At 45.4% G+C, this 16,692-nt stretch overlaps 1 protein-coding gene across 1 annotated transcript; it reads left to right on the top strand.

The window, feature by feature from the left end:
- The first annotated feature begins 372 nt into the window (after positions 1-372).
- On the top strand, positions 373-15,939 carry cic (Putative transcription factor capicua). Its single transcript, XM_086831683.1, is given in 18 exon segments — positions 373-1,592; positions 1,667-1,807; positions 1,977-2,698; positions 2,802-3,014; positions 3,774-3,898; positions 6,707-7,504; positions 7,625-8,922; positions 8,993-9,215; positions 9,299-9,643; positions 10,473-10,912; positions 10,915-11,946; positions 12,004-12,421; positions 12,485-12,815; positions 12,885-13,051; positions 13,121-13,213; positions 13,429-13,613; positions 13,676-13,874; positions 14,027-15,939. Coding segments are annotated over 18 exon segments (7,926 nt in total). The 5' UTR covers positions 373-455; the 3' UTR covers positions 14,086-15,939.
- Positions 15,940-16,692: the final 753 nt, after the last annotated feature.

Here is a 16,692-nt window from a genome sequence, read left to right as displayed (position 1 = left end):
ATCCCAGCTTTAAGCCAACCCAGACCACTGGACGTCTGTGCAAATTAAAATGTTTCCGTTGTCGTCATCTGGCCAACACATTCTCCCGAACCGAGCCTCCACTCTCTCCTGCTATCCTTGCAGTTGCCACAACGCAGACGGCGCTATAGTTGGGTGAGATTGAATTTTATTGCCGGCTAACGGCTGCCGCCGGCGCCTGCGGATCGGGGCAGGATGTCAGGGTTGTCAGGATGCGGATTACACTAATTATGAAATGACATCGACAACGGCGTCGTTGATTTTAATGGTTTTCTTTTGTCAACTTAATTAACGGATGTTTTCGCTACTCTCGGTTGCAGGAAGGATGCTGCTGATGTCACCGCCGTTGAGGCGCTGAAGGATACCCAGTTCCAGTCCCAATCCCAGCCCCAATCCTATCCAGGACAAGCCACACACATGTTGCTGCCACAACAAAGATGCTCAGTGCTGCGAATGCGACTGCAACACCGACCCATGCAGCAGCAGCAGCCGCGATTGCCGCAGCCGAGACTTATGTCATAACAAACAAACATCAGCAACACCCGCAACAACAGCAGCAGCAACAACAACAACAACAAGTCTTAGTTGTTGCCGCCAACAAAATGGTGATACCAGCAACGGGAGCAACAATCGCCGGTATACCAACAGCAACAACCACAGCAGCCGCCGAAACAACAGCTTCACAGCAGCAGCAGCAGCACCAGCAACAACAACAGAATCAGCAACAGCAGCAGCAGCATGTGTTGTTCCAGCCGCACCTACAAACAACAGCAACAGCAGCAACCAGCACACCTCAGCAACAGCAACCACCTCAGCCGCGTCAGCATCCCAAGAAGCGAAAATTCGATCCAGCCGAGCTGGACAAACCAGAGCAGCATCCCCAACAGCAGCAGCATCAGCAGCAGCAACTGAGTGTGCAGAAGCAGCAGAAACCCGCCGATACCAATGGCAATAGCGATGGCCTGGCCAACGGCAATGTTGCTGCTGTGCAGCAACATCAGCTGCATCGCATGATCGTGAGTTGCGGTGCAGGCGCCAGCAACAGCAATAGCAACAGCAGCGATAACAAGCAGCAGCAGCAGCAACAGCAACGTATTATCATTGCCTCCCCGCTGCAACATGCCAGCAGTAGTACTTACAAGCAACATGTTGCAGGCAGTAGTAGCAGCAGCAACAATAGTCACGCAGCCACAATCAATCATCAGCAACGCACACACACGCCCACAACTGCCGTCTACTACCAACAACAACAACAACAGCAGCAGCAGCATCAACAGCAATCACGTTTTAGCTTTAACTCACACAATCAGCAACATGCACAGGAACAACACCAGCAGCAACAGCAGCAGCAGCAGCAATCCCTGCTCGATCTCAGCGAGTGGAATAACACACGTGTCCTAGCCAAAATCCATAACCACTATGCCCCAGGGATTATCCGGCAAGTGCAGGAGGCCAGTCCCGATTCAATACTCGTGGAATTCGATTCCGCCGATTTGGGGCTGCTGCTATATCCGGATGTGCTGCACCAGGGCCGCAACCATGTGATACTCGATGCCAGCCCGCCCATGGCGGATGTAAGTAGAGCGACAAAAAAAAATAGCTTCTAGCGACATACTAATGGAGTTTCCCCTTCCTTTCCGCCAATTAGATTACTGTGGACGCCCGTGTCTGTGTGCGGCAACGGATGGAGGGGCGTGGCTCCGGCAGCTTCGTCTATGTAGAGGGCGTCATAACGGACATCAATCAGGCCACGAAGCAATACAGCGTGCAGTTGATCGGCGACGAATTGGTAAGGGGTTAACTTAGTTAATATTCTGGTATTTTTAGTTCTTCAAGATTCTATTGTTTAAAAACCTAGTTAAAATTAAAAGTATTTATGTATAAAATGTACATATTGGATTTTTATGACACAAATTGATAGCTCAAAAATTATCATCTTTCATTTTTATCCTATTAAGGCCACCACCAAGGTTGTGCGTCGTGCTGATCTGCGTCTCCTTCAGCCGCCCTGGTGGGATGAGCTCAACGAACTGACACCTTCGGGTGGAGCAACTGCCCCGTCATCTGGGGTTGGCAAACGGAAAGTGTCCGCAGGAGGAGCAGCTGTTGGCGAAGCGATGACCGTGCCCAGTGGCAACATTGTGTACCCCAAGGCGGCAACCGGAGCGCCTCTGACCTTCGTGGCTACGCGCTACGACGGTAAGCTGCCTACGGCACCACCCACGCCCACCCACCAGCAACCGCACCAGCAGAGCCTTGTGAAACAAGAAGAGTATTATCGGACCACGGCCACGTCGCCGTTCCAGACGCGTCCCCCAATGGCCGGCCAGGCGCATGGAGCTGAGCAGGCATCACAGTCGCAGTCGCAGTTGCTACCCCATCCTCAGCAGACCAATGGCCTGCCGGACATCGTGATCTCCCCGGGCAGCAATGGGCAGCATCTTAAGATGCAGCAGCAACAACAGCAGCAGCAGCAACAGCAGTCGTCGCGGGGCTACGACGACTACGACTCGGATGATGAGCTGAAGCGGGTCGGCATTGGCTACTCGCCAGCGACTGGCGACCTGGACACGGAGAAGATGAGCACCTGCAGCAAGCGGAGCAGCATGCAAAGCCGCGGCAGCACGTCCAGTCTACTCGACCAGAGGCTCACACCACGATCTCATCCAGCAACCCCAAGGTAAGTTGCCCTTACGGGATGTTCTAATGGAATAAGAAAAATTTGCCATATAGAAATCATACATATAGTTACTATATTTAACCAGCACTGTCATCCTTCACAGATCTCAGGCCACCACGCCGCATCGCTTCAAGAAGGGCGACATTGTGGAGTCGGAGTCCGGCGTGCGCAAAAAGTACAATGGGAAGCAGTGGCGCCGCCTGTGCATGCTCTGCTCCAAGGAATCTCAGCGGCGGGGCTTCTGCTCGCGACACCTTAACCAGAAGGGTAACAACAGTACCCTGCCCTCGTCCACGGGTCCGGGTCGTTTGCATAGGTAAGTTAATCATGTGATATTAATTATAAATAAATTAAATAAAAGCTCTGCATTCTAAGACAACTTTATATAAATATACTTGGTTAATTTTTATACAATAACTTATTTTTAGACCCTTGCAGAGAGTATTGTAATTTAATTCAGAAGTTTGCAACGCAGCGAAAAGAGTGCAGTGCATTAACAGCCGAGTGTATCTAGACATGTCCGTTTTTCCGATTATATGGAAACTAGTCTCAATTTTGAAGCTATCAATGAAACTTTGCATTTAGTCTTCTATATACTCTTACTAGTATAAGTCGGAGCAGGCCGAATGGAATGACTATTATATCATATAGCTGTTATAAAAAGTATCCTAATATTTGTAGAAAAAAATTATTACTTATCCAGTTTTCAATATATTTTTTTTTCAATATATGTAGTTGTTGTGTTTTCTTCTAGAAATTTAGTTTTAATTTTAGAAAATTAGAATACTATATAGGGCCTTCGAGAAATATTGTTAACAATAACTTATAATTTCTAACTTGATTTGTAAAGCTGTAAATATAATTCGCATAGGTAAATGTAATTAAAAAGGGCCTGACTACTTCTTTGATTTAAAACATAAATATATATAATTTATATTACATTAATTATTAATGTTCGAATTGCAATCTGTAAAGGTACACACACTTCGGCGTGCCGAATTTAGCTTCTTTTCTTGTTAAAGCTTTGACTTACCCACTAACCTGTGATTTTTTCCACCTGTATTGCATCTTTTAGTGACAGCCGATCGAGCAGTAAGACGCAGATAGACGAGGACACATCGCGTGACTCGGAGACGTCGCCCAACTACCGGGTCAAGGGTCGCTACGATCAGGAGGAGACCGATGCGGCCGTCATGCTGGGTAAGTAACCTTTCTATCACCTTCCAGCTCTCACACCTCTTGACTCTTTACGATCCCGTGGAGAGAGAGCATCATAAATGCATCTTCAGAAATTTATTCATAGTTTGCGGCAATTCATTTCAAGGCTGTTGTCCCTCTGACCGTCTCTTTCTGTCGTGTCCAGCGCCAGCTTAACTGTTAATCCCTCTTGGTTCGCACAATTAGAGGGACAAGGGCAAGCAGAGAGAGAGAGTATAGTGATCCGTTTTTCCATCGCTTCTCGGTGGCTTCTTTCACGGCGCTTCTGGAAATATTTCTTTGATTTTGGTTCGGTGCAGAAGAACCTTCTGGGCACCCTACCTCGCGTCGCCTCGCCCTTGCTCGTCATTCCCTTTGCTCAGTTCTTCCCCATAAAAGTATTCCTTTGGAATGCAGAAGAAACGAACTTCTTTCATTCAGAGTAGAACCGGATTTCTGGCGTACTGGAAAAACTGTTGTTAAAAGTCCAATAAAAGCCAGGCCTTAAATAAAGGGCCGCCTGATTGGCCTCCTGCTTTTCGACATTAAATTCGCATTAATTAAGGGCTTAGTTTCATGGTTTAAAAATTATATATAATTAACAATTCAAATTCAATTACAATTACAATTACAATTCAATTACATTTTAAAAGTTTTTTTTTTATATAATTAACAATTAAACTTAGCAAGTTTAAATTTTAAAAGTTTTTTTATTGCTTTCTGATAGAAAGATTTATGATCATTTTTAAATCATTAGGTACTCTTTATTTAATAATAATTGTAGGGTATGGATAGCTTGTAATGCCTAAGAAATCTTGTATAGAGGAATTTTTCCCAAATTCAAGTACCGCAGTCGGCTTAGTCGTGGCAACTCGAACCTTTCTATCGGCCCTTGTTTTCTGGTTCGATGCATTTCCAATTCACCATAAAATGCATATCATAAAGTTTTATTGTGGCTGCGCCGCGTCGTTCTTTCTATTTTTCTTCTCTGCCCGCTGCCCGATCCCTCTGTCCACCGTCGCCCGTCCATTTTTTACACACCTCAACAAAGGTCGTTTGTCCGTCTGTCCATCCGTCAGCCGCTTTTCTTGAAAGGTGTCGCTGCAGCGATCCCGAAAACGAATCAAGGGTTCCATTGTCTGCCTCTCTGCTTCTCCCACTAGCATCTCTCCCCCTCTCCCACTCACACTGTCGGCCACTTGAGAGTGTGACCGCAGCGTGATTTACACGCCAGACGCAGCGACGTCGACTGAGGCAGAGATAGCAACGGCATAGCAGCAGAGGCAGAAGGAGAGATGCTTGAGCAGAGACGTATTCTGCATTTTTTATGGGGGATTTTAAAAGTGGAGAAGGGTGAGAAAAATAGTTTGCTTTTCGTAATTCTTTGTATTACATAAATATGTTATAACCAGTTACCACTCTACAGTAAGATAAGAAAATATTAATTCGCAACAATATATTTCATTACTAAGTTCAAAAAGTTACTATGTAGCTGAAGGAACTTATCCGAATTCAATTAAAAATAATTTTGCAAATGAAATTAGGCATTTCCTAGTCTTAAAATTTACAAAGATCTAGTTTTAATAGGTAAGGATATGAGGGATTCTAGATTGTAGGAAATTATTGTTTAACGAAATCTGAAAAGGGGTATACCTTTAAGAGAAAATAATTAAAAAGAATTATACAGTTCTCAAAGAAAATTACAATAAATATTTTTCTGTATTTCCTTGAATACTTTTTTTTCATAAAAATAAAAAAAATGTATTTATTTTAAGGTTTTAACTGTAGGCAAGCTAAGAACAAGTGATCTTAGCCTTAAGGCTTTTAACGAGAAATTTAGTATATATGTAGCCTCAGTAAAAAATACTTGCTTTATAACTTAAAATATTAATTACATGGGAGGAGGTAATAGATGCAGTATGTGCAGCTGCTGATTTATTTCGTAAACAATAAATATCAAGTGCATTAATAGTTTATTGATGTGCAATTAATCCCCTTGCACCGTCACTGTGCTGTACGCATTCCTAAGCACCTGCAAAAGGTAAGAGACGCAATGATCGCTGTGACAGAGGCGTCGGCAGAGCCACTTGAAACGAAACAAAGCGAGAGCAGCGGCACCGGCAGAGGGCGAGGGCAGCGGCAGCGTGCGAAGCGCAACAGATTCTTTTCTTTTATTCTGCTCTTTTCTTGTTATTTGCCTTGCCCTGCCTTTGATTCGTTTTTACCTAAACAAAAATGCACTTGAGAGCGGCCACGCACGCACACTCGCACGCGCTCCCTGGCTCACCGACACGGCAGGTAAACAAACATGGCGAGCGGCCCAGAGAGCGAGGAGAGCGCCCGAGAGTGGGCGAGAGAGCGGCGGCGCTCGCTCGATTTATGCTGCTGACGTCGCTGCCCTTGGTCGAACGTCGTCGCTGGCTCATCGACGATTGCCGCATTTATGCTGAGAAGTGGGAATCAAGAGCACCGAGCGAAAGAACCAAAGAAACCGCACCAGAATCGAATAATCTGAAGAAAAGACCAAGCAAAGCAAAGCAAGGCAAAGCGAATGTGACAACGACGGCAGAAAAAGGCAGAGCAGAGCAGTGTGAGGGAGCGAGCGAGCGAGAGATTTCCGTGGAAATGCTCTAGAGGAGCCACGGACGTCATGAATGCGTTCCAGGACTTTGAGCTGGGTGCCAAACTTTACCTGCAGTGCTTATGTAATGCCAACGATCGAGAGAGCCCGAGAGGGAGAGCGAACGCTAGAGCTTTTAACCAGAGCAGGACAGGATTTAATGATTACCCTTTGTTTCTTCCCCTTTGCAGTGTCACTGAGCAGCTCCCGATCCGCCACGCCGTCGTACGCATCACCGGTGAACCACGCCGGAGCCTCTCCGTTGAACGCCATCGCCCATTCGCCGGTCAATGTGTCCGCCACTCATAGGCAGAACTTTTTCACGCCCATCGCCAACCAGTCGCAGCAATCCCAACAGCAGCAGCAGCAGCAGCAACCGGTGGGCACTGTTTCCCTGGAGGGCAAGTGGAAGGCGACACCCAGTCCGGTGCTCTATAATGCCAACAACAACGGCAGTGCCAGTAATAACAACAACAATGGCTGGGAGACGAGCAGCAGCAATACAGGAGGAGCAGGCGCAGGTGGTCCACCTGGACCGCAGCAGCCATTGCCGCCGCAAACGACGCCGGTGTCGCTGGTTATGCACGCTCCGCCGCCGCACCACCAAGTGCAGCAGCAGCACCAACACCAGCTCCACCAACCGCCGCCGCCGCCACCTGCCGCTCACCTCAACGCCAGCCTGCCAGCGCCATCAGCTCCGCATATCGGTAGCAGCAGCAGCATGGGTCATGCCACCAGCGTCATACGCATCTCCAGCAGTCAGCACCAGCATCAGCCACAGCAGCAGCAGCAACAGCCACAGCAGCAGCATCCCCATGTGGTAGTGTCCGGCGCACAGACGTTCCATCCCGTGATCGTGGATGCCTCGCAGCTGACGGTACAGCCCATGCCGCCCACCACGGTTTCATTTCATCAGCCCAACACGCCCACCACATCAGTAGCCGCGACAGTTGCACCCTTGGGTCAGGAGAAGGTGTTGCCAAAAAACGGTAAGCCACGTATATATGTATCTATAACTAAGCTGCGATCTGAACAATCGATCATACTTTAGCTATAGTTATAGTTTTCAAGTTTAAGTTACACTTACTTAATTAACCTCCGACTTTCAGGCTACAATGCGCCTAGCCATCCCTGGTACAAGCTGCTTCCCCAGATGCCGCCCATGACCAAGCCGCCGGCAGTGTCGGTTGCCCAAGCCTCGACCACTGCGGCCAGCAGCTACAGCGTTGTGATGATGCAGCAGCAACACCAACAGCAGCAGCAACAGCAGCAATCATCACCGCAGATGCCTCTGACCCACAATAATAACCATCTGACTGTGCCCGCTCCAATATGCTCACCGGGCAAGCCGCTCAACTGTTCCATGAACGATGCCAAGGCAGCGGCAGCAGCTGCCGCAGCAGCAGCAGCCAGTCATCATCATCTGCAGCAACAACAGCAGCAACAGGAGGAGCAGTTGGACGAACAGCTCGACGACGATGTGTTCGAGGCGACACCCACCAGCAGCAGCAACAAGAAGCCAACTGCAGCCATGCGACTGCCAACGTATAATAGCAACATTCGTAAGCTGGAGGAGTGCCATGACGCGAGCGATGGAGCAGCCGGTGCGCCAGTTACCTCGGCTGCCAAGCGCAGAAGCCAATCGCTGAGCGCCTTGCAGCAACAACAACAACAGCAGCAGCAGCAGCAGCAACAGCAGGCAGGAGCAGCGGCTGGACAACCGGCGAACAAGAAGATCCGTCGTCCAATGAACGCCTTCATGATATTCTCGAAGAAGCATCGCAAGATGGTGCACAAGAAGCACCCAAATCAGGATAACCGAACAGTTAGTAAGATTCTGGGTGAGTGGTGGTATGCCCTAAAGCCAGAGCAGAAGGCACAGTACCACGAATTGGCCAGCTCCGTGAAGGATGCACATTTTAAGCAGCACCCAGAGTGGAAATGGTGCTCCAAGGACCGTCGCAAATCATCAACTTCGACGGCTGCGACAGGAGGCAAGGCTGGTGGGGCAGCTGGATCGGGAGATGCCAAGCAGCGCCTGGTCTCGGTGGATGGTTCTGATTCCCTGGAGCACGACATGTGCCCCACGACACCCGGTGGCAGCGGTAGCTGCGGTGGCCAAGGCATTTCCTCTGATCTCCAAGGCGACATTATACCGCTAACAATCGATAACTATAACAGCACTTGTGATGAAGCGCCAACCACCATTTCGCTAAAGGGCAACGGAAAACTCCTGAAGAACGAGTTGCCCTCGGACGAGGATGAGCAGATGCTGGTGGTTGAGGAGGAGCCAGCACAGCATCAGCCCGCTAAGAAGATGGACCTGCATTGCCGGGAGCGAGTCAACGATTCGGACATGGACGAGGCGCCGTTCGACTACCGCAAGCAGCAGACAGACGCAGATCAGGTGGGAATGCATACATTTATATAAATTCATATATATTCATTCAAATATTCGTTTTAATTTCATTAAATAGCGTTCGGCTGAGGAGCCCAATACGTCCGGTGCCAACGGCCAGGCCATGAGTGCACCACTATCCAGCGGAAGTGGTGGAGAGCGTGAGATTACACTCAAACCGAAGGCCATCAAGGCCCATCCGGTGCTGGAGAGCACCATTCTGCCATACCCACAGATGTCCATTTACACGCAGTACACTAGTCCCAAGAATCCAATCGGTGTAACACCATTCCAACCCACAGGCGAGCACAACCACCGCTAATCATCATTCGAGACATCCCATACTAATCAATGAATTTGTTTCTTTAATTGTATGATCTTATAGGCGGCGCCTTTAAGTCAATGCCAATTAGCCCCAAGGGCAGCGGCAGCAAGCCAGAGGATGCTGCAGGCCTGCAGTCACATATCAAGCAGGAGGACATCAAGCAGGAGCCACCGTCGCCCTACAAGCTAAATGGCAGTGGATCTGCATCTGGCGGAGGAGGTGTGCTCAGCGCTCATCCGCCAAGTAGCGGCAGTGTCTTTAACTTTAATGTGCCAACAGCGACGGCTTTGAGTCAGAAGCAGTTCCACTACCATATGCATCATCCCCATCGCAGTCCCACTGACTTGAGGGGTGAGTGAATGCGAAGCCAGAAAAGAAAAGCAAAAAATTCGAAAAGGGAACGTTGTTGAACATTGAGATTGTTGTAAATAAATAAATAAAGGTTAAGATTACCTTTCACAAGAATGGAAACATAATTCAGTAAGCCTAAGGCTTGCAGTTGAATTATACGATTGAATCAGAAATTATTTGCTAACTATGTAACATATAACTTACAATATCCTGCAACGGTATAAAAAGAATAGAATAATTTTTACAACAGTCTTAATGTTCCAAAACAACTGAATTTTATTGAGTAATATCCCTATTCCTTTAAAAAGAATACTTCTTATTTTGGTATTAATTTATTTCACACGTAATAAGTATACAATTTTATTTCTTTACTTTAAGTTTATTTAGTATTGGCATTATTTCTACTATGATTTGTTGCTGTCGCAGTTTGGTTTTGTTTAGTTAGCGCCAGCCGCGAGCTCATAATTTGTTTGTTTTAATTTGAGTTGAAGCTAATCAACAAAATTGGGGAGAATCGGAAATTGGAACGTTTCTAGTACTTGCACCGCCCATCGCCCATCAACCCCAAGGTCCACACTTTATGCTTTTTTTTAGTCGCAACTTCATCAGCAAAGTTTTTCCCACGAAAGCTTTTTGCATATCATAACCATCTTTCTCTCTGTTTCTCTCACTCTCTCTTCTCACACTATTAACACCCACCACCACCTCACATGATCTTGATCTTCCTTTTTCGCGCTGTCATTTTCGTCACCTTACCATATTAACCCAACACACGAAAAACCAGAGTCACAAACGAATAAAGCAGGCAACGTAAAGACTATGCAGCATTCAGGGGAGGATACCAACGGAGGGGACACCGTTGGCCCGGAAGATGGAGCAGAAGTGGTCGATGAGGCTGGCAACGAGGAAGAAGACGAAGAGGAGGAAGATGAAGATGATGAGGACGAAGACGAGGACGATGAGCAGTTCATGCAAGAGCTGGCCAGTGTCAATGCCAGTGCCGGTTTCGATGACTTCTCCCCCTACGCCCCAGTGCCCAAGGTCGTGGTTACACCAACAGCTACGCCCACACCGCCACCCACAATGACGGCCACCATTGTGACGCCCATCAAGAGGAAGCAGTTCACCATTGTGCGATCTTTGACCCCACTGCAGCCGGCCAATTCCCCGCATCAGCAGCTAAAGCATCTGCACCAGCGACGCGTTGAGACCCCCCCGACAGTCATCACCCGCGTACCCACACCCACAATCAATCACTTCACCATCATACGAACGCAGCAGCAGCATCCACACTCACATCAACATCAACATCAACATCAACATCAACACAACACAACACTCCGCCACCATTGTTTTTTAAGCAGAAGAAGGTTCAGAGTGCACCAGTGATTGCCACGGTCGCATCCTCCACCACATCCACAGCATCAGTCCAAGCCAGTAACGATGTCCCTAATAAGTTTTCCAATTTTTCAATACACCAACACCAAAATCAACCGACAACAACATCAACAACAACCACAACGTCAATAACATGCAATACTAACAATAATGCCACGCCAATAATACGCAAATTACTTACGCTGCAAGATGGAGGCAAGAACAACAAGGGCACAGGACGAGCAGCTATTCTGTACGATGCCTTGGTGCTGGACACGTTGCATGGCCAGGACGAAGAGGGGAATGACGAAAACGATGAAGGGGATGGCGACCGGGATGATGAGCTCAAGATGACAACCAAAGATGATAGGCAGGTGGCAACCAGCCAACCGGCCACTATGCTCCTCATCACTGATGTTAACTCGTACAACCAGCAACATATCGCCGGCACCACAGCCACGACCGTGACATCGGGAGCTGCTACCCTTCGACCCGTGTCCTTTATTAGTATCAATGCCTGTAATAAGATCACATTGCCAGCCAATGCTCGCATCCTGACGGCAGCCACAGCGACGTCTACATCGGCGACAGCAGTCACAAGTCAGGCGGGAGCTACGCTCACGGTGCTAACCAAGGCGACCACAAATCATAGTAGTAGTAATGCCAACGAACTAACCATAACCGCCGCCAAAGCAGCTGCCCCTGTGGCCACCAGTGGTGGCAATAGCAGCGGCGGCGGCAGCAGCAACAGTGGCGATGCAACAATTGTCATGATCAACTCAGCAACAACACCCTCCTTATCATCCAATTCCAACTCTTGCTCCGCAGCTGCACATCAGGCGTGTGTGCCATCGTCGCCGGCTGGGATGGGACTGGGACATGCGGCTAACATTGCCACGCCCCCAGCATCAGCGCCGGCCCAGATCATGGCAGGGGGACCAGCGGCAGGCCAAAAGATGTTCTTCGCCATGAGCAGTCCGGTAAGTAAAAGAATTAGTAGCGAAAATAAACTTTAAAACTAACATTTTCATTTCAAGTATTCAATGATGCAGCGCCATACGCCTGGCACCCCCAGTCTGGAGCAACTCCAACTGGACGCCTTTCCGCCGGGCAGTTACATCTTCAAGAACCACAACGGCCTGGCCTCCCTGCCTCCGCCCGTTAGCGCTCAGCCCACGATGCTGTTGCATGGCTACACGCCCAGTCACAGCGCTGAGCCGCCGGCCAGCTCACCCTCGTACAAGTCGATGCCCTCCACACCCAAATCGGCCACGTATTTGATGAGTGCGCCGCCCCTGGAAAGAGGAGGCATGGAAGGAGGCGCAGGCATGGGAAATGCAGCAGCAACAAGTGGAGGCGATGAGAGCGATATGGATGCCGATGGTCAGCAGTTTATTTTAGCACCTACACCTGCTCAACTGGGACGAGCACCCTTACAGCGGCGCAAGAATCTATGTAAGTACCATCAAAACATATGGACTTTTTTATTTCTAACTGTCTTGTAAACTATTATTGTAGCCCAAAGCAAGTCGGAGAACAATGTGTCCTTTGGCTCTAATCTGGGGGCCAGCAATGGTCAGCACATCAGTCGTAAACTGCACTCGCCCACAATGATGGATGCGTCGTCGCCGATCATTGGGCATGTGAATAGCAGCAGTCTCAGCTCGGCACTGCCCACGCCCACCTCATCGACCACGACGCCGAATAGCGATGAGCAACTGCCTCTAACACCAACCACTAGCAACAGTAACAGCACGAACAACAATCACCAGCCCAAATCCCCGATGAAGGGTGCAGCAGGATCAGCAGCAGCGGCCGCCCTCAAAAAGAAAAACGATGAAATGAACGAGTAAGCAATTAAAATCAAATATTTTGTATGTTTCCATTTAATTGTAATGTATATACATCTCTTCAATAGCAGCGTGCTCAAGCAGGTGGACTTTGAGAAGAAATACAAGGCCCTGCCGCAATTCCAGCCGGAGGATTGTCAGTCACCCAGTGCCATTGCTGTGCCCTCTTCGCCGCGCGTTTATGGCACAAATTATCGCAAAAAGAACTCTGCAGCGCCGCCAGTACAGAAGCTATGTGAGTTTAGGATTTGAAATGCTTTCATATTGCCCAAACTAAAGCTTTCGATTTAAATTCAAATTGCAGTGAGTGAAGACGACTCTATTGACGAACCAGCTTCGGCACCGCCAACCACCACACAACGTTTCTTTGGCCCAGACTTTTCCAACGAGCTAAAAGGTAAGCCTACTCTTCGGAAATCAAACTTCTGTCTTACACAAACATGCATATTTGAGCTAAACTTGGTCGCCTTTTGAGCTATAAACAATATATTCGAGAAGAGATGTAAACTATAAAGGGTTTAAGTTTAATTCGTGTGTTCATGACAGAGAAGTTTGACTTGAAACATGTGCCTTAACTTTTACACATTCTTAATGAAGATGAACGCCTTGCAGAACTGGACAGTTCCGATCAAACAGGCCGCTCGCCCAGAACGCCAAAAACGCCACTACAGAGCGCTCGGTCGGATGCCAGCGAGAAGGGACATCGCAAAGTATTGGAGACGCGCCGTCATCTGGTTATGCAACTATTTGCGGTACATGGTAACTTCCCCAGTGCCCAGGCCACCATAGCCTTTCAGGTGAGTGTTCTTTAAATGTTTATAAAGCTTCAGAGGTTCAATTCCATTTCATTTTTACACAGACCAAGCACATTGCTGTCTTTCCTCGCAAGCAAGATCTGCAGCTAAAGATACGCGAGGTGCGCCAGAGGCTTCTGGGCACTCCACATTCGGCGGGGCCCAACACGCCGGCGGACTCCAACTCGTCGTCGACCACACTGAGTGCCAGTAGCACTGGACTGAATAATGTGCAGTCAGCCAATGCTCCTCCCAATGCGACAGGTAAACAAACAAAGAGGAGGCTTGACTAATTGAAAAGGCTTTAGTTTTCTTTCACATTTTAAGTTACCTTCTTAAATTAGCAATTTTAATTTAGTTTCGATTTCCCAATGAAAACATTTTTGTAGATGTTTTTCAATATTACTAAACGGCAGGTGGACACCAGCAACAACACCACTCGGAGCAGCTGCATTCTGATGCCAAGTACAAGTAAGGGATCATTGAGGAGGAGGAGCAAGCATGGGACAAGACAACAGATACAAATGATTAGCTGCAAGTGACCAAATTACTTAAGAATAGTAAGCGAATCGACAGGAACAACAATTGCAGCAACTCAACATCAACACACACACCACAAGCAACATGAAATGAGATACAAGCAAGAGCTCACACTTGGCTTCAGCTCATCATGCATCCGATGCATGGTTAACTAGTTTTTATTATTAATTGCAACATTAAATTAAAGTAGCGAGCAGCGAGAAAAGGGAGAAAGAAGATTACAAATTTTAAATTACAATAGGCATATACAATATATATATATACATGTAATTTGTGAGTATATAATGAGAAACTGATTACGAATGAATTTATTAAGCAGCTTAATAAATCAGGAGCAAACAACAAATGCAGAGCTGACAGGTAGAAACTTTGAAGAGAATTGGAACTTTTGAAGCACACATATGAAGTACAGTAAACAAAATAACAGAAACAGAAACAAAACTAAAAAAAGAAAACAAAACATGCATACATAATGGAAACATTGTATAATCCTCCGCGTAACGGCTTAGGTTTTAATTTACAGGCAAAAACTACAACTTACAAAATTGAAGAAAGCGCGACGGAAATAGAGGTTAAGCTTTAACTTAAATTGCACATTAATTTTGAAGTGTATTAAGCACAAGCAAAGAATTGTATAAAAAAAAAAAAAAAAACAGAAACAAAACAGTAAGAAACTTGAAATGAATACTGTGTAGTTGTATTGTATATTTAGTCATAACATTTTAAAAGTGAACAAATCCCTCAAAACACGCCCTACACCCCCCTTCCCCAACACACACCTTAATGCTTTTAAACTGTTTGCTTTTGTTCTCAAACTAACAAGTGAGAGAGAGAACGAAACCTTTTTAAATTGTATGTACATTTCCTTTAATTGGCTTTTTACACTGTTGTCTAATTGAATTATAATTTATATATATATATATTTTTATTATTGATATATCTTAGAATAGCCTGTTTTTAAATTGTACACACAAACACACACACACACACCGAAAAATAAACTTCGAATGAGAAATTAATTGGAAAACAATTTATTACAGATGAAGAAAAAATGATACAACTGTCTTCCACTGTTGCTGCAATGTACTATTTAATAATTTTTACTATTTCGGTTGAATTAAATTTAGTTACAAATGGTTTTAATATGTATGTGACTTTTATGCAAAATTGTTAATTATTTAGTGTTGTCTTTTAAGTATATATTTTTAAAATTTGTCTCTTTTTCTTTGTGTCCCATCCCGAAGAAGCAACAGTTGCAAACCGATACTTAGATGGATAATACGTAAACCGACATGCTCACATACAAGAATACACTCGTCACGAAAATAACCTAGTAAATCAACAAATAATAGATAAACAATATTCATATTCTAGTTATTACAATTATTTCAAAATACGCAATATTTACCATCATCATCATCATCGAAGGGGACATGTGAATTAAGTTGAATGCCGCTTCCATTCAGTTAAATTCATGCTGGACGCGCTGCAATCATAGAAATTAAATGGAACAATAAAGTAAAAAACAAAAAATAAATTTGTAAAATTTAAACTCAACTCACCTAGCCGTTTATAATTTGTTTTTTACATTTTGTGTTTAATATTAAATTTAATCATAGTTTCTGTACCATGTTTAGTTCTTAATTACCTACTAGTTATTTGTATTAATTAGTGAACAAACGAAATTTGATATGATAAAAGCAAAAGATCGTAATCTGTAGTGTGTTAATGTTAAAAAAAGGAAACGCTAATAAAAGCAGAAAAATAAAACCAAGTTTATAAGCAAAAATTTTAACCAATGTGTGAACTTAATTATAGTGGTTACAATCTCCCCCTCAATTTTTATTTCTGACACTCCCCCCAACTATTCCTACCCCCCTCTACCTAACAAGCTGACTTGTGCCAATAAAAAAGCTAATAGTATAATATTTAAATAGAGATCGAACTCAAGTAGAAATGCCCCGAGCAAAAATAATGCTAAGTAAAACACATACATATTTGTCAATTAGGTATTAATGTGCAGAAATAAAACATTCAACTTTTTGGCATGTACTATGTTTATCTGCAAGAACACAATGGCAACATTTTTGGCAAATCACATTTCGGACAATGAAAATTAAACACTAAAAATGGAAAAGAAACAGGAAACAGGAAACACTGAAACCAACAACTTTTGGCAATTACAAGAACGAGAAACAAAAAAAAGATAAAGGGAAACAAACTCAGAAAGAATACAAAAAAATACACAACCAAAATGGCGTTTCGGATACAAAATTCTAAAATTCAGGTAATACAAAAAGAAAACAAAATTACAGATAGTGTTGTATAATGTTAAAGACAATTTTTGAACAAAGTAAAAGTAAAAGATGAACAACTATTTAGCTATTTATACAAAAAAAAAACGACGAGGCCAGTGAGTAAAATTTGGGAGAACATGTAAAATTTATAAGGTGCTTTTATAAACAAAATATTTGATAGACGACAGACGGGAGAAGTGAAGATCAGCGAAAAGGGCCTACTCCTCCCACATTAATAAATATAC

This window comes from Drosophila serrata, unplaced genomic scaffold (assembly GCF_035046125.1).
Source record: "Drosophila serrata isolate PLE 108 unplaced genomic scaffold, ASM3504612v1 contig_241, whole genome shotgun sequence".
Classification (NCBI taxonomy): Eukaryota; Metazoa; Arthropoda; class Insecta; order Diptera; family Drosophilidae; genus Drosophila; species Drosophila serrata.
Note: the sequence above shows the minus strand (reverse complement) of the source record. Positions and strands in the feature narration are given on the sequence as shown.